Source organism: Aquarana catesbeiana, linkage group LG03 (genome assembly GCF_042186555.1).
Source record: "Aquarana catesbeiana isolate 2022-GZ linkage group LG03, ASM4218655v1, whole genome shotgun sequence".
NCBI classification, from domain to species: Eukaryota; Metazoa; Chordata; class Amphibia; order Anura; family Ranidae; genus Aquarana; species Aquarana catesbeiana.
In genome coordinates this window covers 691,629,098-691,651,503 of record NC_133326.1, presented here as the reverse complement: position 1 = coordinate 691,651,503, position 22,406 = coordinate 691,629,098, and the positions used below count along the sequence as shown (strand labels likewise).

At 43.1% G+C, this 22,406-nt stretch overlaps 1 protein-coding gene across 1 annotated transcript in view; it reads right to left on the bottom strand.

Moving 5' to 3' along the window:
- Positions 1-22,406, bottom strand: part of LOC141133579 (NXPE family member 3-like) — a 68,459-nt gene that overhangs the window by 8,561 nt on the left and 37,492 nt on the right. The window contains exons 3-4 of the mRNA XM_073623042.1: positions 14,523-14,743; positions 11,957-12,030 (exon numbers count right to left, since the gene is read on the bottom strand). Coding sequence (XP_073479143.1) covers positions 11,957-12,030; positions 14,523-14,743 — 295 coding nt within the window. The remainder of the gene's footprint in view (positions 1-11,956; positions 12,031-14,522; positions 14,744-22,406) is intronic.

Here is a 22,406-nt window from a genome sequence, read left to right as displayed (position 1 = left end):
GTATTGGGAGATCCTGCTTCTCTGAACCATGAGGGTACTTTGTCGCAGTAAGTGGGCTTGGCACCATATAGCAATATGGTGTGATCAAATCCCCATATTTTTTGCTAATATTTTTTAGATTGTCTAGGTGTTTTAAACTAGCCCTGCTGGAGGTCTTTTTTGCATGTGTGCGCTGTAATATTTTGCTCTGCTGTATGGTCTTATGGCTGCACCAGCTTTAATGCATCTTTTAGGGTGTGCCCCCCAAATATCTTGTTTCTTTATTTCAGGGGCTCCCCAAGATCTCAGACTTTTTGCCAGGGGTTCCTCCAAGGTAAAAAACTGAGAATCCCTTCTTTAGACTGTGAATAGAGTAGATTGTGGCCAGGTGTTGCCACTGGCTGTCTGGGGATTTCTTTTCTGCTCACCGCCCCCCCTGATGATCCCATTCATGTGGGTGAATTTTATGTAATATTATAGTGGTCAGGATAATATGAGTCGGTCTATGCATTTTGCGAGTCACCCTCAAATTTAACTCACAGCAGTGTCCATACAGAGAATAATTCATTATTGTCCTCATCAGTGGGAGAGAGAAGTAAAAAAAAAACAATGTAAATAAAGAAAGGACCACACACATATACATAGCCCCTGCCCCTCCGTAGTATGGGGGCCACTCCATATAACCCAGGGTGTGTACACGCCCACTGACCCATGGGAAGGCCCCGGGAACACCCAAACCCCAAGCAAGACTGCAAAAAAGAATTCAAACATCTAATAAAGCACACTTCCCATAACACTAAACACTTGTATGATTTGATGCAAAGGGACATATAGAGAAATGTACAAAATTAATAAGCTTACTCTATTGTTGTATGTACCAAAGGGACTACAAATGTCTGAACATGATGTAAATCTATTGATCTATCATACCTTGGCTTGTTTTTGTTATATTGGCTATTTATGGGCTATCTCACTCCCCTGCCAGACCCACCGCTGGGAATTGGCTAAGGGCCCATAAATATTCAAGACAGCCAGCCTCCCTAACCTCCACCCACTAGTTCCAGAACATTCTCCAATGTTCTAGAAACAGGGGGAGGCACCAGAGAGCTGCCAGGATGAGTCTTCCAGCCCTGGCCTCTAATAACCCTGACCCAGTGCTACATACTGTATAAATATATACAGTGCATGTGTATATATATATATATATATATATATATATATATATATATATATACATCCCATATGCATATCACCCCCCCAAACAGGAGTTAATTTCATGAGAGCTCACCAATCCAAAACACTGGCAACTCTAAGAGAGTCCCCCGAATAAAATCCAGTTGAACCTCATGTCAGTATAATCCCAAAGGTCTAGTGCTTATCTACAATTGGGTGTAATACAGAGTATGTGCAATCTTCCTCAAACTTTGAGGATAATAAAAAGTCCATTCGGGGTAATATATGGTGTCCAGGGTATTCCAAGGGCTGGATAACACCAGTTGGATAAGGAGTAATGAGCGGCAAAAAATGGCAACAGAGACCCTCTCGTGCTGGAATTTTGTGAAGGGCACCTAGGCCATCTAAGGTGATAAAATTAAAAATAACTTGTAATACAGACAGGGTGGTCAACTTAATAAGCTTGCACCATAAAAAGGTGTCCGAAGAGGAAAATGCGGCTGAAAATGGTGGGTCTCCCAAAAATGTAGCTAAGGGAGATACTTTAGAGATTAAGTAATGCTTATGCTTGGTTCCACAAATGGAGGGATTGTGATAATATGGTGTTAAGAGGGGCTGTGAGGGAGTAGGAACTGAAGATGACCATATTAAACCCGGCGGGTAATATGGATAAATGGAATTTAATGGAATGGATTCAAATTGAATCCAGGGAACTCTAGATTCCAATATGTTCCATTGCACTAGCTGAGTGAATCTGACTGCCCGATAGTATAGCTGAAACTGTAAAAGGCCAAAACCCACAGACAATGGAGAGGCATATAAGAAGTGTTTAGAGGATCTAGAGTGTTTATACACCCAAATAAATGTATTCATTTCTCTTTAACCAGTTCCCGACCAGCCACCGCAGTTATACTGCTGCAGGTTGGCTCACCTGCGCAAATCGCCGTACCGGTATGGCGGTCCATGCACTAGCTTTTGTGAGCAGGAGCGGGAGCTCACCTGTGGTTCTGGCAGACTCAATGTCCGCCAGCCACCCGCGATCGTGGGAAAGAGAGCCAGAATGGGGATCTGTCAAGGTAAATAAACATCCTCATTCTGACAGGGGAGGAGAGAGATCTGCTGTTCCTAGTGATCAAGAATAGCGATCTCTCTCTTCTCCAAGTCAGTCCCACCCCTGACAGTTAGAAACACCTCCCTAGGGAACACTTAACCATTTGATCGCCCCCTAGTGTTAACCTCTTCCCTGCTAGTGCCATTTATACAGCGATCAGTGCATTTTTATAGCACTGATAGCTGTATAAATGTCACTGGTCCCGAAAAAGTGTCACTTAGGGTCATATGTGTCTGCCGCTATGTTGCAGTCCCACTAAAAATTGCAGATCATTGCCAGTAAAAAAAAAAAAAGAAGTTCCTAAATCTTTCCCCTATTTTGTAAACCCAATAACTTTTGCGCAAACCAATCAATATACACTTATTACAATTTTTTTTTTACCAAAAATATGTAGCAGAATACATATTGGCCTAAACTGATGAATAAATATATTTTTTTTTATACATTTTTTTTGGATATGTATTATAGCAGAAAGTAAAAAATATTTTTTTTTTTTATTGTCAGTCTTTTTTGTTTATAGCGCAAAAAATAAAACCCGCAGAGGTGATCAAATACCACCAAAAGAAAGCTCTATTTGTGGAAAAAAAAGGACATTTTTGTTTGGGTACAACGTTGCATTACCACTTAAATCGACGCAGTGCCGTATCGCAGAAAATGGCCTGGTCATTAAGGGGGTAAATCCTTCTGGGGCTGAAGTGGTTTAATCACTTCAGCTCTGGAAGGTTTACCCCCCTTCATGACCAGGCCATTTTTTTGCGATACGGCACTGCGTTATTTTAACTGACAGTTGTGCGGGTGTGTGACGCTGTACCCAAAAAAAGTGTCCTTTTTTTCGCACAAATAGAGCTTTCTTTTGGTAGTATTTGATTACCTCTGCGGTTTTTATTTTTTGCGCTATATACAGAAAAAGGGCGACAATTTTGAAAAAACAATTTTTTTTACTTTCTGCTATAAAACATTCCCAGTAAAAAAATTTAAAAAATCTAATTTCAGCATCAATTTAGGCCAATATGTATTCTGCTAATTGTTTTTGGTAAAAATATAAATCTCAATAAGTGTATATTGATTGGTTTGCACAAAAGTTATAGCATCTACAAACTATGTGATATTTTTATTTATTAATGTATATATATATTTTTTTACTAGTAATGGCGGCGATCAGCGATTTTTAGTGGGACTGTGATATTGCAGCGGACAAATCAGACACTAACTGACACTTTTTGTGGACCATTAGCCCTAATACAGTGATCAGTGCCAAAAAAAATATACATTGTTACTGTACAATTAACACAGGGCAGGGAAGAGGTTAACATCAGGGGCGATCAAAGGGTAAATGTGTATCCTCAGTGTGCTTTCTAACTGTAGGGGATGTTTTTTGACTGGGTGAATGTAAAGATCTGTGTTCCTGCTTAGAAGAAACACAAGATCAGCACATTCCCCTCTCACAGAACAGTGGTCTGCCTTGTTTACATAGGCAGACCACCGTTCTGCCTTTGTCAGGGCTGGGCTCTTAGCTGCTCCCTTTTCTGTGCTCAGCTGTCGGATAATTGTCAGCACTCATTAAATTCCTCAGTGGCTCACCTGGTTATCATTATCTGCTCGACAGTTCCGCCTACAGCCAGCCCCTTCTGGCTATTTAAACTGCCTTGTTAATTCCTTTCCTGCCTTTGCCTTGGTCAAACATATCCAGAGATTCTCTGCTGTGTTCCTGTGAAAGACATTGCCCGGCTGACGTCCCTCCCTGGTTCCTGATTCTGTTCTTCTGTCTCCAACTATGCTGATCTCTGGTTTCCTGATTACTGGCCTGTCTGATTACCCACTTTGGTTACCGATTCCTGGCTTATGTTTTGACTACGTTTACTGATCTGTACCATTTTTACCATTACATTAAATAGTTTGATTTTTAATGCATTACTGTCTCAGTCTGATTCATGGTTCCTGACAGTAGGCGAAGGCCATGAATTCAGAAGATGCAGGCAATCCACCAAGTGGTTATATTTTTTCCAGATTGAATGAGCAGGACCACCGCATGGATCAGTTTGCCATAGCGTTACAAATGCTCCTGATTCACACTGCTCACTAGCTACAACCAGTGTTGCAGGCCGTCCCTGCTGCTGCTCCAGTCTCTGTGCAGGCACCCTTAAATATTACCTCTGTAAGAAGTATGTCTGGTTCCGCTCTGCTTCCCCAGCAATTTGGGGCAATCTAGTTCAATGCAGAGGGTTTCTCAACCAAGTTGGGATATTCTTTGAGATGCTGCCCCAGGTGTTCCCTTCTGACAGAAGCAAAGTACGTTCCCGCTCGCTCCACTTCTGCTGCCAAGAGCCTCATGTCCATCAAACAGAGCGCGAGAACTGTTGCCGACTATGCCATTGAATTCTGCACTCTGGCAGCAGAGGTTGCTTGGAACAATGAGGCCCTCATGGCTGCTTTTTTTCATGGTCTCGGATAACATTAAAGATGAAATAGCAGCCCGAAACATACCTACGGATAAGGAGACGTTAATCACATTTGCCATTCTCATTTACTCCAGACTCCAAGAGAGACCTTCCTTTAAGTATTGCTTGCGGAAGCCTCCTGTACGTTTGGCTCAGAGCTTTGCATACCCACCCTTGCCTCTCTCACCTCCCATACCTCCTGGTACCGAATCCGCCAGTGAAGTAGAACCCATGCAGTTGGGCTTCACATGTCTCTCTGCAGAGAAGAGGGCCTTTAGGAGGAGGGAGAGATTCTGCCTTTGTGGCCAGGCAGGTCAGTTTTTGAAGTTTTATCCAACCCGTCTAGGAAAACGCCCGCACCTGAGGTCCTGTAGGGGACAGGCCTCTAGTTCAGGTTACCCTTTGTTGGTCTGAGTCATCCATTAATACACAGGTTCTAATCGACTCTGGGGCTCCAGGCCTGTTCATAGATAGTGCCTTTGTGTCTAAGCACTCGATTCCGCTGCAGCTTTGTAACACTCCACTTGCCATTGAGGCTATTGATGGGAGACCTTTACAGCCTGCTCATGTGACTCATGAGAATGCTCCATTGACCATGGCTGTAGGGGCTCTTCACCATGAGATAATCCAATTTCAAGTAATTTCCTCACCTCATTACCCGGTGGTCATTGGTTATCATTGGTTACAGAGGGACAACGCTTCTTTTGATTGTCATCATGCTGAGGTTCTTTCCTGGTCGCCACAATGCAGTAAAACATGTCTTGTGCACCTCTTCACTCTCCTCCTTGCCAGAGGAGTACTACAAAGCGATGTCTTTGACAAAGGTCAAGCCGTTAGTTTGCCTCCACAACGGTCGTATGCTTGCGCAATTGACCTTAAACCTGGTGCCATGCCTCCTCGTGGCCGGGTCTACCCTTTGTCTGTCTCGGAGGATAAAGCCATGGAGAAGAGTGGTGAACTGAGACCTTGTATCGATTATAGGAGTCTCAATTGCATCATGTTTAAGAACGCTTATCCGATTCCATTGTTTATGGAATTATTTGTCCGCCTCATAAATCTTGATTTGAGAGGGGCATACAATCTTGTGAGGATCAAGGAGGGTGAGGAATGGAAAACTGTGTTTAATACCAGGACCGGACATTACGAATACCTTGTAATGGCGTTTGGTCTCTGCAACACTCCTGCAGTTATTCAGGAATTCATCAACGATGTCCTCTGAGATATATTTCAGCAATGTGTGGTGGTTAATCTTGACGATATTCTCATATATTCAAAATCCCTAGAGAGCCGCTACAAAGATGTCTCCCGTGTGCTACAGAGGTTGAGAGATAATAACTTGTATTGTAAGTTGGAAAATGTGAGTTACATTGTGAACAAGTTCAATTTCTGGGTTATGTTATTTCTACTGCCGGTTTTTTGATGGACCCAGAGAAACTATCTGCAGTTCTACAGTGGCCTCGACCCATAGGTCTACGTCTGCTACAACGTTTTCTTGGTTTTGACAATTATTATCCAAAATGTATTCATAACTTCTCTTCTCTGGTCAAACCCCTGACTGATATGACCAGGAAGGACAACAACCCACAGAATTGGACTCCAGATTCCATTAAAACCTTTGAGTCTCTCAAGACTTCCTTTGTTTCAGCTCCTGTGCTGCCACATCCTGATCCTACGTTACCCCTCATTCTTGAGGTTCATGCATCTGAGACCGAAGTAGGCGCCCTTCAGTCTCAACGACCTACCTCTGAGAGTGCTATGCATCCATGTAGCTACTTTTCTAAGGAATTGTCCCCTGTAGAATGCAATTACGAGATTGGGGACAGAGAACTGCTAGCTATAATTTTAGCTCTTGAATGGAGGCATCTCTTCGAGGTTACCATTGTGCCAGTCCTCATTTCGACCGACCATAAGAAGCTCACATTCTTGGCTGAGGCTAAACGCTTATCTCCCAGAAGGGCACAATGGGTTTTTTTCTGTCAAGCTTAAATTACTGTACATAGTCTCATTCTTACTCAGTTCTAAGAATGTAAGGGCTGATGCATTGTCACAACAGTTTACCTCCTCCTCCAAGATGGAGTCGGTTCCTACTCCAGTGGTACCTCCAGATCGCATTCTAGCCTTTATTTGCACTAGTCTCACTTCACCTTTGGTGACAAAATTCTTGCTGCTCAGATCCATTCTCCTCCTGAAAAACCTTGTGAGCGCTGCTTTGTCCCCTAAAATCTCCACACTGTTTTGCTCCAGACATACCATTCTCCCAAGGCAGCTGGTCAACCAGGGAATAATCAGCTTATCTGGTCTATTTCTCAACAATTCTGGTGGCCTAGACTCCATGCTGATGTTACCACCTTCGTAGCCACTTGTTCCGTGTGTGCTCAGAGTAAAACACCACAACACCTTCCAGTGGGCCTCCTACAACCCATACCCAATGGAGAGAATCCTTGGACCCACTTGTCTATCATTTTTTTGTGGAGTTAATCAACTCCTAGGGCAACACAGTTATTTTTATGGTGGTTGAACGGTTCTTGAAGATGTTCCATTGTATTCCACTTAAGAAGTTGCCTACATCCAAAGAACTGGAATCCATTTTTGCTCGGGAGATCTTTCTGTTACATGGGCTACCCAAGGTTATCATCTTGGACAGAGGTAGCCAGTTTGTCTCCAAGATTCGGCAAACCTTTTGTGCACGGTTGGGAATTTAGCTTTCCTTCTCTTCAGACATATCACCCACAGTCCAATGGGGCTGCAGAATGAGTCAACCAATCCTTGGAGCAGTTCCTATGTTGCTATATTTCTGACCACCATAACAACTGGTCAGACCTCTTACCCTGGGCAGAGTTTGCTCACAATAGTGCCATCAGTGCCACTTCCTGATTTTCTCCATATATGGTGAATTATGGTTTCCAACCATCCATGTTGCCTGACTCATTTGTTCCTCAAAGAATTCCTGCGTTAGAGGAGCATCTCCGTGATCTCCATAACACTTGGGTGCAAGTCCAAGAGTCCTTGCAACGTACCAGTGATAGGTACAGACTCCATGCTGACCACCTTCGCCTTCCTACCAGGTTGGAGAGAGGATCTGGCTATCATCTCGTAACCTCCAACTCCGTGTTCCCTCACTTAAACTGGCACCTTTGTATATTGGGCCTTTCCATATTCACCGTAGGATTAACCCAGTGGCTTACATAGACCTTCCTTCTAACATGCGTATTTCGAAGGTATTCCATGTTTCCTTATTAAAACCTTTGGTGTGGATCCGCTTCACCACTTCGGTACCACGTCCTCGCCAGGTTCAGGTAGAGAACCATGAAGAGTATGAGATACAATCGATCATTGACGCCCGTAGGTTCCGTGGGCGCATACAGTACCTTGTTCATTGGAAAGTGTAAGGTCTGGTGGAACACTCTTGGGTCTCCTCCTCGGATGTACATGCTCCTGTCCTCCCCCGTGCTTTCCATGGACGTTTTCCCCTCAAAACTGGTGCCCCTTTGAGGGGGAGGGGTCATTGAGGAGGGGGTACTGTCATGGCTGGGCTCTTAGCAGCTCCCTTCTCTGTGCTCAGGCTGCTCAGCTGTCTGATAAATATCAGCACTCATTAAATTCCTCAGTGACTCACCTGGTTATCATTATCTGCTCAACAGTGCCGCCTACAGCCAGCCCCTTCTGGCTATTTGAACTGCCTTGTTTATTCCTTCCTGCCTTCGCCTAGTCAAACATATTTGGAGATTCTCTGCTGTATTCCTGTGAAAGGCTTTGCCTGGCTGATGTCCCTTCTGATTCCTGATCCTGTTCTTCGGCTTCTGACTATGCTGATCCCTGGTTCCTGATTACTGGCCTGTCTGACTACCCACTTTGGTTACTGATCCCTGGCTTATGTTTTGACTACGTTTACTGATCTGTGCCATTTTTACCATTACATTAAAGGGTGTGATTTTTTTCTGCATTTCTGTCTCAGTCTGATTCATGGTTCCTGACAGCTTTTCTCACGAATGATCAGCGGGTCCCGGCGCACATCGCATCTGCTGTATCTGCTGATTTGCTCCCGCTGTGTCCGATCACAGCGGGAGCTGGTCGCCGGTGACGTGTGCGCACACTCCAGAGCCAGAAGTGTCAGATCACCTACCATGTACATGATCTGGCACAGAGCGGCCGCAGTAAAACAGCAGGGGATATAAATTTCAGCTCCTTCCTTCCTTCTGTGCTCTGAGAGACCCAGCCTGACGGGACAGCAGTGACTGGCAAAGTGAACTGTCACCAGGTGCTGTGTTCTCCCCCGTTAAGTCTGGTGAACGGGCCACCAGCAGTGAGCACAAGAGCATGCAGCATATATCTAAGCCCCAGTCACTGGAGAGGACTTTGCTACAGTCCATGTAGAGAGGCTACCCATGCAGTGGGGTGGCCCTATCTTTAGCCACCAGAACCTCCTGACTGAAGACAACAGCAGCGGTTTCAGTGTGAAGCCTGTGCCAGCCACAGATGCACCCAACCATTAGCTTTCCAGAACCTTCCATCATAAGGTGGACATGTGATAGACATTATCTTCTTTCTCTCTCATAAGCTGAACTGAACTCAGGAACTCTACTTCCATCTATTGGCCATTTGTAAAATTGTTCTCATATGTTCCATTCCTGTTTTCCCTATTGTTAATATTAATGTTCTATGCTGCACTCCCCTATGCAATGTTATGTTGCTTTCCATTGTTTAGTAAAGTAGAAATTGCATATTACCACTTGTCTGATCATTTGGCTGATACCATTGCACAACAAGGGTAATACCTAAATAGGAGACAGAAGTATCAGACCAGACAAAGGGAAATGAGGATAAATGTATAGGTAATGCTGTTGATTTAGATTAATTTTCAGACCAGAGATGGAGGTAACATTTTTTAAAGGACCAGGAGGAGGTGCTGCCTGGTCCTGCCGAGCTCGCATGCAGAAGTGAATGCATACGTGAGTAGCGCCCGCATATAAAAACGGTGTTCAAACCACACATGTGAGCTATCGCCACGATCGGTAGAGTGAGAGCAATAATTCTAGTCCTAGGCCTCCTCTGTAACTCAAAACATGCAACCTGTAGAATTTTTTTAAATTCGCCTATGGAGATTTTTAAGGGTAAAAGTTTGTCGCCATTCCATGAGCGGGTGCAATTTTGAAGCGTGACATGTTGGGTATCAATTTACTCGGCATAACATTATCTTTCACAATATAAAAAAAATTGGGCTAACTTTACTGTTGTCTTATTTTTTAATACAAAAAAGTGTATTTTTCTCAAAAAAAGTGCGCTTTGTAAGACCGCTGCGCAAATACGGTGTGACAGAAAGTATTGCAACAACCGCCATTTTATTCTCTAGGGTGTTAGAAAAAAAATGTATAATGTTTGGGGGTTCTAAGTAATTTTCTAGCAAAAAAAACTGTTTTAACTTGTAAACAACACATCTAAAAAAGAGGCCTGGTCCTTAAGTGGTTAAAAAAGATTAAATAGAATCAATGAATTCATAAATAAACTAACCTTAAGAATCCCATTTCCATATCAAAAAAATTAATCAGGGAGTGCCTAAAATTTGTGTCCATATATACTTACTAGTACCTGTCTCCTAATTTTGTAATTATGTAACAATTCAAGTCTATTTCTATGATTAGGCCACTAGGACTAGGAGCATTCAGTAAATAAATCCATGTGGTCTCTTTTTTGGACACCTCCCTCACTCCATTGGAACCTTGCCAATGTGGTAAGACCCTAGCTATACCCCATAATTGCAGATGTGATAGATCCCTATTATATTCCTTCCTAAAATGAAGGTAAACGCTGTGATGTTTAAATCTTTTCTGCATATTATTAATGTGTTCTGCTAAGCTTTTCTTCTTTTAGCCTGCCCTACATACTGATATCCACATGGGCATTGTAATACATAAACAGCGTATGTTGTATTACAGGTAATGAGGCGTCTCAACTCATGTTTTTCCCTGTGGCTTGGCATATAAAATTATCCCTCTTTCTTCTATTCACTTTACTTATTCTACATGCCACTCAATGACCGCAAGAGAAGTATCCCTTGTGATCTAAAAATATGAATTAATAACTTAATAACTCAATCACTGAAATAGAGGCTTTTCTGTATATAAACCTAGGGCTATCAGAAAAGAGTGGACCCAAATATATAGTATATACTGTAGCTTTGGTATACGATGAAGTATGTCAGGGGGGACCGAGCAGTTAAGAGCGTAGTGGGTAAATAGCAGACCCATCATCACCAGCAGCTCCTGTGGGGGTAAGCGCTACAAGAGCAAATGAGGGTTTCTGTCTACTAAAGGTAATACCAGGCACCCAATGTTGCATGTGCCAAAGCAAAACTTTAAAAATTGTTGAGAGGATTTCTTAAAAAAAGGAATTTTAGGGGTCAAGGTTCTGTTTTTACAATTGGTTAAGGAATTGGACAGGAAGTGAAGGGAAATCTCCCCAACAGAATACAGACAGCAAAAAAACAAAACAAAAATCTGAAAAAGGTTTAATGCTTTCCTTACTCAGTCCCTGCAAAAAAGTGAAAATGCTTTCTTTAAGCAAGATGATTTGCTTAAGTTTGGAAATCTCTGTTAAAGCCCAACTCCGGGCAATAAAAAATTACCCCTTGCAGTGAAGCTGTGCCTGCACTCCAAGGGTTATTTATCTAAGGGAACAAAATAAGTAAGTAAATATAGTTACCTAATTCTCTGCTCCTATCCCGCAGTCACACTGATCTACACAGCTTCTGCACTCCCACATTCTAGTGCTATGTGGTTCATTGTGGTCTATGTCCCGCAGTTCAGACACCATCAAGACGTGATGATACAACCCTTCCAAGTTGCAAGTGAAAGAGCCACACCTGTGCTCTGACGACAGCCGCACATACTGATGACTAACATCATGATGAAAAGGTTGGCAACGAGGTGTGTTATGCTTATAAAAATCTTCTTCATTATAGATCCATTAGGAGTAAAAGGTATTCTTCGCACAAGAAATGTTGATTTTTTTCAGCCTGGGCTGAAACGCGTCAACATTTCTTGTGCATAGAAAATTTTTACTCCTGATGGATCTATAATAAAGAAGATTTTTATGAGCATAACATATTGCGTTGCTGGTCTTTTCGTCTCGATTTTTTTTTTGCCTGCAATTAGGCTTTAAGCAGATGATTTAGCAATCGTCCATAAAACAAATAACACGATGGTTTAAACATTGTTTGGCACATGGTTCAAACAAGTTAGAATGTAAAAACACCTACCACTTGTGACATTCTTCTGAGGTAAGACATTAAGTGGCCCAAGGTTTGATGGGATTTCTTGGTTAATCAGTGACCTGAGAGGGTCAAATAAAAAAAAAGTGCTTAAAGATGAAGTTACATAATTTGGTTTTAAAAAGACACAAGTCCATCTAGTTCAACCAAAAAAAAATAAAAAATGCAATCCCATATACACAAATCTACACCCACAGTTGATCCAGAGGAAGGCAAAAAACCCCAGCAAAGCATGCTCCAATTTGCTACAGTAGGGAAAAAAATTCCTTCCCGATCCCCCGAGAGGCAATTGTATTTTCCATGGATCAACTTTACCTATAAATGTTAGTACCCAGTTATATTGTGTACATTTAGGAAGAATCCAGGCCATTTTTTAAAGCAATCGACTGAGCTTGCCAGAACCACCTCCTGAGGGAGTCTATTCCACATTTTCACAGCTGATACTGTGAAGAAACCTTTCCGTATTTGGAGACGAAATCTTTTTTCCTCTAGACGTAAAGAGTGCCCCCTAGTCCTCTGTGGTGACCTTAAAGTAAATAAATCAACACCAAGTTCACGATATGGACCACTTATGTATTTGTACATGTTGATTATATCCCCCTTATGAGCCCTCCTAATTTTCCTGTATTTAATTGTATTGTAATTGTACTGTCTCCCTTTAGTTTGTAAAGCTCTTAAAAAATGTTGGCAATCATGTTTAAAGATATAATAATCATAATACACTATATCACCAAAAGTATTGGGACGCCTGCCTTTACATGCACATGAACTTTAATGACATCCCAGTCTTAGTCCGTAGGGTTCAATATTGAGTTGGCCCACCCTTTGCCGCTATAACAGCTTAAACTCTTCTGGGAAGGCTGTCCACAAGGTTTAGGAGTGTGTCTATGGGAATATTTGACCATTCTTCCACAAGTGCATTTGTGAGGTTAAGAACTGATGTTGGAGAGAAGGCCTGGACTCTGTGCAGTGCAGTCAAGTTCCTCCACCCCAAAGTCACTCATCCATGTCTTTATGGACCTTGCTTTGAGCACTGGACCAAATCATTTGGTGGAAGGGGGATTATGGTGTGGGGTTGTTTTTCAGGGGTTGGGCTTGGCCCCTTAGTTCCAGTGAAGGGAACTCTTAAGGAATCAGCATACCAAGACATTTTGAACAATTTCATGCTCCCAATTTTCTGGGCCCCTTCCTGTTCCAACATGACTGCTCACCAGTGCACAAAGCAAGGTCCATAAAGACATGGACGAGCGAGCTTGGGGTGGAGGAACTTGACTGGCTTAAGTCCTAACCTCAACCTGATAGAGCACCTTTGGGATGAATTAGAGTGGAGACTGCGAGCCCGTCCAACATCAGTGCCTGACCTTACAAATGCGTTTCTGGAAGAATGATTAACCACCCTGGCGGTATGATTATGTCATATTTTTGCGTCTCAAATCGGTACATGGTTTTGCATAGAAATTTGGCGTTTTATATTTTAGGCCTGTAATTCTTAGTAATAACACACTTAAATCTGTCCAAACAAGAGTCTAGTAGACATTCCAGGTATGATGAAGTTTGAAACACAAAATCATACATTATAATATCATAAATAACTATAAATAATTATAAAAAATAATAATATAATAATAATAAAATTTATTTCTCCACGATTCACTATCGCTCAGTTCTGCATGTCCTCTAATTTACTATCGCTGTTCTCTGGCTGGTTTTAAACCGCTTTTGACATAAAGGGACACTTTTTGGTTGCCATACACAATCTCAAGTTTCCAGGCAGCAATAACAGTATATATAATATAAAAGTGCATGCAGGGCACTGGACAAAGCATTAAGGACAAAAAGGAGGTGAAATTATTTGATACAGTAATGTAATCTGTAAGATTACAGTGTACTGTATGTGTTATGACGTTCACAGGGAATGGAGCCCGACACATAGAGGCATCGGGCAGAGGACACAGCCTGCAGACACAGCAGGGGGATACATTGCAGGACAAGGTAAGTAACCTGCACCAGGATCCTGAGATGCAATCCCGAGTGTGGCTCGGGGTTACCGCTAATACTACTGAAATTTAACCCCGAGCCACACTTGGATTTACCACCAGGGAAGTTAAACATTCCCATAGACACACTCGTAAACCTTGTGGATAGCCTTCCCACAAGAGTTGAAGCTGTTATAACTGCAAAGGGTGGGCCAACTCAATTATGAACGCTATGGACTAAGACTGGGATGCCATTAAAGTTCATGTGCGTGTAAAGGCAGGCATCCCAATACTTTTGGTAATATAGTGCCATTATCGGTTGCAGAAAACTATAATGTAATTTTTATTCAACCTAGAAGATGGTCAGCACTGGAACCCAGAGTAGTGAGTCTGCATGGGACGGTGCCAGAAATGTGTTTTTTTTTTTTTTCTTTCAAATGTACACTCTGAATATTGTAAAAAAATGAAGCTGGAGTTAGACTTTAACAAAACCTCACTAGATGGTGGACAAAATTACTCAATGATTCAAGAACATTATTGCTGTACAAAGTGAAGGTAGAAAGAACAAAAGCAATTACGCTGAGAAGAACGGTTTCTGTTCTTGGCTTTGGATGTTGCGGTTTTCTCCCGATGAGTGCTCCCGGTATGAGTCACAAGGGAGCTTTTTTGGCCGTTGACACACCCACTTTTCTTGATTCTGCTGATCATAATATACACAGACGTCCTGCCCAGGTAGATCGACATTGCACGTAACCACTTCACGAGTTCCATTTTTCTCAAAGTAGCCTTTAAAGAGTACCTGTAAGCCAAAACTAAGCACATTCAGTTCTAACAAACTGTTAATGAGGATTTCCAGTAAAGATTGAATAATGCCTATCTGATTGGTATAGCAAAATAAAAGTATACCTACCCACTGCAACTCCCAAATAAATACAAAATTAGACTCCCATTCAGCTGTTGCGTACATCTTTTAGTATTGGAGAATTACCAATTGCACACAGTCATGTATTATGATCAGGGCTTTTTTTCTCGGAGAATAGGTGCAGGAACTCCCCCCATCTGAGTCACCCCTTGTCTCTCCCCCCTACCCACCTCTGACCACCGTCCCTTGATTCCACCCCCTGCCCACCTACCAGTACTGTCCCTTTTAGAGAATACAGAACCAAGTATCATTTTGTGTTTTAAAACATTTGTATGGAACATGTTAATGATATAAAGAAAGCAGTAAAATAGATCCCCTGCAGCCAGCATCAATAGAATCCCAGCAATAGATCCCCACACAACAATAGACTCCCCCAGCAACAATGGACTCCACCCCAACAACAATAGATTCCCTGCATCAACAGTGAACCACCCACAACAAAATATCCACCCAAGCAACATTAGACACCCCTCCCCCAGCAGCAACAACATATCTCCCAGCAGCCAGCATCAATGGATCCTCCAGCAGCCTGTAAAAATAGACCTCTCCCTCATCAGTAGATCTCTTCCAGCAACATAAGACCCACCCAGCAACAATAGATTCCCCATCAGCAACAATAGACCCTCACACAAAATAAGATCCCCACCAGTGACAATAGATCCCCCAGCAGCCAATATCAATAGACCCTCCAGCACACCCCACACCCCATGCTTTTACGTACATTTAGTGCTGGAGGTGCCGGAACTGCGTTCCCCCTGAAAAAAAGCCCTGATATTCAATTCGTCATGAAATCTCTTCTTTACTGGTATCTTCTCCACTTAACCCCCCTATGTCAACAGGTACAATCAATACTCCCTTTATTCAACCCTACTACTATAGACGAGGTTGCTAAATAAATTTTTAACGCCCACCTAACCACCTGTCCCCTGAACCTACATTCTATAACTCCCATCTTCAATCTCCCGTTCTTCCCCAACTCTCTAAAACAGGTACTAGTCACCCCCATACTTAAAAAGCCTTCCTTGGACCCTACCATTCTTAACCATCTATGCCCCATCTCCTTGCTCCCCTTTTCCTCTAAACTCCTTGAATGCCTGGTCTACAACCAACTGAGTGACCACCTCATTAAGAATAACCCTCTTGATCCCCTTCAGTCTGGATCTTACCCTCAACACTCCACTGAAACTGCTCTTCTAAAACTTACAAATTACTTACTAGCAGCAAAAAACAATGGACACTATCCTGTACTCCTACTTCTGGACCTTTTGGGTGCCTTTGATACAGTTGAACACCCCCTCCTCCTCAAAAAACTTTACTCCCTTGGTCTCCGTGACTGTGCTCTTCACTAGCTCTCATCCTACCTATCCCACTGCACCTTCAGTGTCACTTACAATTCTACTTCTTCCTCTCCCCTTTCTATCTCCATTTGGGTTCCCCAAGGTTCTGTTCTTGGACCTCTCCTATTTTCAAACTATACCTCCTCCCTGGGTCAACTAATACCCTCCCATGGCTTTCAATATCATTTATACGCTGACAACCTATCTCTCTGCCCCTCAGCTCACAACATCAGTCTCCTCACGCATCACTAATTTACTAACAGACATATCTGTCTGGATGTCACATCACTTCCTCAAACTCAACTTGTTCAAAACCGAGCTCATAATATTTCCTCCCCCACATGCCTCTTCCCCTCTCTTCTCTGTTCAGAGCAATGGCACAACCATCAACCCATCCCCGCATGCCAGGGTGCTAGGCGTTATCCTGTAATCTGTACTTTCCTTTCAGCCCCACATCCAATCGCTTTCCATGGCTTGATGCCCCAACCTCCACAGCATCTCCAAAATGCGTCTCTTCTTAACCAATAAAACCACAAATCTTCTAGTTCACATCTCTCGCCTTGACTACTGCAACTCCCTCCTCATTGGCCTACCTATAAATAGGCTATCCCCCTTCAGTCCATCATGAATGCTGCTTCCAGACTCATCCACCTTACAGAAAAAACATAGGGGATGGTGGTGCTGTCACTTGGTATGAATGATAAAGAAAGTCCATCAATCAAGTCCTTGTTATAAAATTCGTTGTACAAATAAAGAGGGATAAAAACTAAAAATAAAAGGTAAATGGAGGAGAAAAGGGAAGGAAAAAGACCCGTGTATTATTAGCAACAAGTCCATACACCAGGGCAAGCCTTCAGGTGGAAGTTGAGAGCAGACTCCAGAACATGCAAAAAGAACAGAAGAGGCACCTCCAGGTTAGAACCAGTTGCATTTATTATATTACAGGTGCATAAATCCACTTACATAGAAGAAAAGAGACTTCCGGCACATGTCCTCTCTAGTGTGGCGTCCGTCCAGCGCTTTTTAGCCTGATAGCAGCTTGTCCATGTGAAGGGAGTCCTGTCCAGCAGGATTTCTGGATGATTAGGAGAGCTGGGACCTGAGGCTTGGTGAAGGCTCTGATCAGCGGAGGAACGCAGGCGTCGGGCGCGGTGACATCACAGGTAGTCGCAACAACCTTTCTGAACATGCGCTCCGACTAGGCAGACAGGCGCGCTCCTTTTTCTAGCATGCTTGATCTAAAGCAAAGCGCTTTAGCGCTAATGCAGCCATGACTACAGTGTAAAGGTAGCCTAAGTCACCAGAGACAGTGTTACAAAATCCAATGAAACATGTAAGGAGTTTGTAGCTCGGGTCTCCCCTTGGTGTTGTTACTATATTGTTCACTGGGTGGACCTGGTAGTGGGATGGACTGAATCTATTTGCAGTTCCAACCTTTTTTCCTTGGAGTGGAAAAAAGGTTGGAACTGCAACCCCTGGCTTTGGAATGGACACGCCGTGGCACATCAGAACGGCGTGCAGAGGTACCTTGTCTATGTTGGTGTTTGGTGCATTTAGCACTTTAGCACATATCAGTAATTTATGCTTCATACTTACCTAAATGGGGTAAGTGTTGAATCCATAAGGAGCAGGACTCGCTTGTGGTGATGTATTGATGATTAAGGACACGGATCACAGCGTAACCATCATTTTCTTTCACGGATGTTTCTCTAATAGACTTTAATGATACAGACTTGGTGGACTGTCATTTTATGAATATTTGAGCCTAGTCATTGTCTGTATGATTATAATCACCCATTAATGTATGACAGCATGATGTCAATGATGGGTGCGCTGCTGGAGCTGTTATTATATATAATATTGTTTCAACCCTTTTTTTTAATGAGGGAATTATAGCAGCTGCCCAGGGTGTGTTACATTAATTATTTGTCATTTTATATGGATTAATTAACCAGGTACTAATACTGGTTATTTAAAAAAAAAATAATCCAATTTGAATTTGGTTCACTTCTATCCATGAGCGCTCTGGGGAGAGGCAGATGTTTTAGATACAATGATTTTGACAAGCCGACAAGGGGATTAAGTCAGGGAGATGCGTACAGTGACAGTGCATCCGACACACCCCAAGCACAACGCTGTCAGTTTAGAAAGCTTGCTACATGTGACACTCTCTCCCCTTGAAAATCCCTGGGTGTGCTGATGTACTCACTCCTTGCTCCCACTGCTTCTCAGGCAAGATTCCTAGTAAAACTGTGATGCTGAAAGGATCTTCCTAAGCCAGCCTGAGCCCGGCCTGGAGGAATAGATCCCCTACGAGACCTAGAGGATCCCTCCTAGGTCACCAACAGGATCCTCAGCACTCCATCTTCCACTTGACTTCCCCTGCTAGCATGACTCATCCATATTTAGGGGCTGACCTAGCCACCCTGCCAGGACAGTACACCTGGGGATTGGCCATGTTCCCTCAAGTATGCAGTTCAACGCTCCTTGCCTCCACCCACTAACTTCTAGAAGTTTATCCAAATTTCCAGATCCAGGGGGAGGCACCAAAGACCTGCTTTTATGAGTCATCCAGCCTGACCTGCAGTAAACGCTGACCCAGATTCAGACTTACATTACCATTGGTCAATAAATTTGCCTGCACTATTCTAGTCGCACACTAGAGGGTGCTACACACCTAATTTGTGTGGATGGATGAATGTCTATCTATGACAAGTTTAACTGAGTCCTGTACTATATACACAATATTGTACATTACAGACTCTGCACTACATACACTATATTGTACAATACACATTCCTGCACTATACACATGTAGCACTAACTCTCGGCGGAGCTGCTGGTTTAAAGCGGGCTTGTTACCTTCACTCTCCTTACCTCTGTTTCACCAGCACCGGGTCTAGGGTTCCGTTGAGTTTACCTCTGGACGACACACGCATCAACACTTGAGTACGTTTTCAATGCTTTATTAAACCATCAACGAAGGAAGTAGCAGGAAAGAGGTAGAAGGAAAACCGCAGGGGAAAACTCAAATACCTTTTTAGTAAGATTCTTGACAAATGTCCTTTGGGGTTAGAGATTTCAGTAGAATACACTCCCTTGGTGGGACACACTCCTTGCTCACCTGGATAGGCCTCTCTCACTTGCCTAGCAGCCAGTACGTAGCATGAACAAAAGTCTGTGCTACAGACTTCTTCCGGATAAACCCGTACGATCCTCTGCCACAGGATGTATTGTTTTTTTCTGCAATGAATGTCAGTCACAGTGCTTGAACCTTTAAGCCAAACCCGGCAACACTATGCTGTATAATTACTTTAGGATACGTCCTCCAACCGAGTCACCAGGCCCCTCTCCAGACCAGCACGCTGCATGATCCTTCCATGGCGGGTCCTCCCCTGGGATCTCCTCGGTTGTCCAGCTTCTTCACTCTGGATAGACAGCTCAGGACCATTCCTCGGCCGCTGCGGTAGGCCCCAGACAAACTTCTGGGCCCACCCCTGCGCCGCAGCGACATGGGCCTCCGGAACAGAGGACCACAAGATAGCTCTCTAATGCATACCTGTCGGCCAAGAGGGCCAGCAGGTGGCTGTAAAACGAACCCCAAAATATGGCGTCTGTCCCATAAATACCCTCGCCCAGAATGCAACTCAGAGGACCACCTCCACCGAGTTGTCTCCGGGACAGAAGAGCATCCATACGCTTAGACACGCTGCCCTTCCAACACCAGCCAGCGGCAACAGAAACACCCGTGGCTCAGTATGGAAACACATGCAACGTCAGCCAAGCTGAAACAGAGGCAAATCTAACCTTCCTAACGAACAAGTTACTAAATTTACCTATCAGATGGTAGATCGCAAATCTACCAGCGCTACACACTTCACTACACTCAACGGCAACTTTATTTGGTTCACCTTGCTAGTACCGGGTTGGACCCCCTTTTGCCTTCAGAACTGCCTTAATTCTTTGTGGCATAGATTCAACAAGGTGCTGGAAACATTCCTTTAGAGATTTTGGTCTAAAGTGACATAGTTACATAGTAGGTGAGGTTGAAAAAAGACACAAGTCCATCAAGTCCAACCTATGTGTGTCAGTAATACATTGTATATCCCTGTATGTTGCGGTCGTTCAGGTGCTTATCTAATAGTTTCTTGAAACTATCGATGCTCCCCGCTGAAACCACCTCCTTCCACATCCTTGCCGCTCTTACAGTAAAGAACCCTCTACGTAGTTTAAGGTTAAACCTCTTTTCTTCTAATTTTAATGAGTGGCCACAAGTCTTGTCTTGTTTTCGCTCCCTTCCACGAAAATGTTTTATCCCTATTGTGGGGTCACCAGTACGGTATTTGTATATCAAAATCATATCCCCTCTCAAGCGTCTCTTCTCCAGAGAGAAAAAGGTCAGTGCTTGCAACCTTTCCTCATAACTAATATCCTCCGGACCCTTTATTAGCTTTGTTGCCCTTCTTTGTACTCGCTCCATTTCCAGTACATCCTTCCTGAGGACTGGTGCCCAGAACTTGACAGCATACTTTAACCTCCCTGGCGGTATTCCCGAGTCTGGCTCGGGTTGGATTTTTTATACCAAAAGCGGTATCCCCGAGCCAGACTCGGGCTTGCATCGCAGGATCCAGGAAGAGGATACTTACCTTGTCCCCTGGATCCTGCGATGTCTCCCCGCTGTGATCGGCGAGCCGCTGTGTCTCGCTCGATTCACAGTGCCGAGCTCCGTTCCCTGCGAGCGTTGCGACGCACGGGGACGGAGTTCGGCGGTAAATTCAAAAGTGAAACACACAGTATAGATACAGCATACTGTAATCTTACAGATTACAGTACTGTATCAAATAATTACACATCCCCTTTGTCCCTAGTGGTCTGTCCAGTGTCCTGCATGCAGTTTTATATATATAAAACTGTTCTTTCTGCCAGGAAACTGGAGATTGTCCATAGCAACCAAAACTGTCTCTTTACATCAAAAGTGGTTTTAGAGCAGCTAGAAAAAAGCGATAATAAATTAGAATCACTTGCAGAATTGAGCGATAGTGATTTGTGGGGAGATCCGTCATCAAACACTAAAAGTAACGAAAGCTAAAATTCTGCAACTGAGCAAATTTCAGTGTTTTTGATTTGATTACATTATTATATAATTTTTATTATTATTATATTATTATTTGTTATAATTATTTATAGTTATTTATTATATTATAATTTTTTATTTTGTTTTTCAAACTTTATCATACCCGGGATGTCTACTAGACTCTTGTTTGGACAGATTTAAGTGAACTATTCCTAAGAATTACAGGCCTATAATATAAAACGCCAAATTTCTGTGCAAAATAATTGTACCGCTTTCAGCACCTAAAATCTGAAATAATCATACCGCCAGGGAGGCTAGGTGCGGCTGGACCAGAGTCTTGTAGAGCGGGAGAATTATTGTTTTATCTCTGGAATTAATCCCCTTTTTAATGCATGCCAGTATTCTGTTTGCTTTGTTAGCAGCAGCTTGGCATTGCACGCCATTGCTGAGCCTATCATCTACTAGGACCCCCAGGTCCTTTTCTATCCTAGATTCCCCCAGAGGTTCTCCCCCCAGTGAGTAGATTACATTCATATTTTTGCCACCCAAATGCATTATTTTACATTTTTCTACATTGAACCTCATTTGCCATGTAGTTGCCCACCGCATTAATTTGTTCAGATTTTTTTGCAAGGTTTCCACATCCTGCGGAGAAGTTATTGCCCTGCTTAGCTTAGTATAATCCGCAAATACAGAGATTGAACTGTTTATCCCATCCTCTAGATCGTTTATGAACAAATTAAATAGGATTGGTCCCAGCACAGAGCCCTGGGGGACCCCACTACCCACCTCTGACCATTCCGAGTACTCCCCATTTATCACCACCCTCTGAACTCTCCCTTGTAGCCAGTTTTCAATCCATGTACTCACCCTATGGTCCATGCCAACGGACCTTATTTTGTACTGTTTATGGGGAACTTTGTCAAATGCTTTTGCAAAATCCAGATACACCATGTCTACGGGCCTTCCTTTATCTAGCTGGCAACTCACCTCCTCATAGAAAGTTAATAGATTGGTTTGGCAAGAACAATTCTTCATGAATCCATGCTGATTACTGCTAATGATACCATTCTCATTACTAAAATCCTGTATATAGTCCCTTATCATCCCCTCCAAGAGTTTATATACT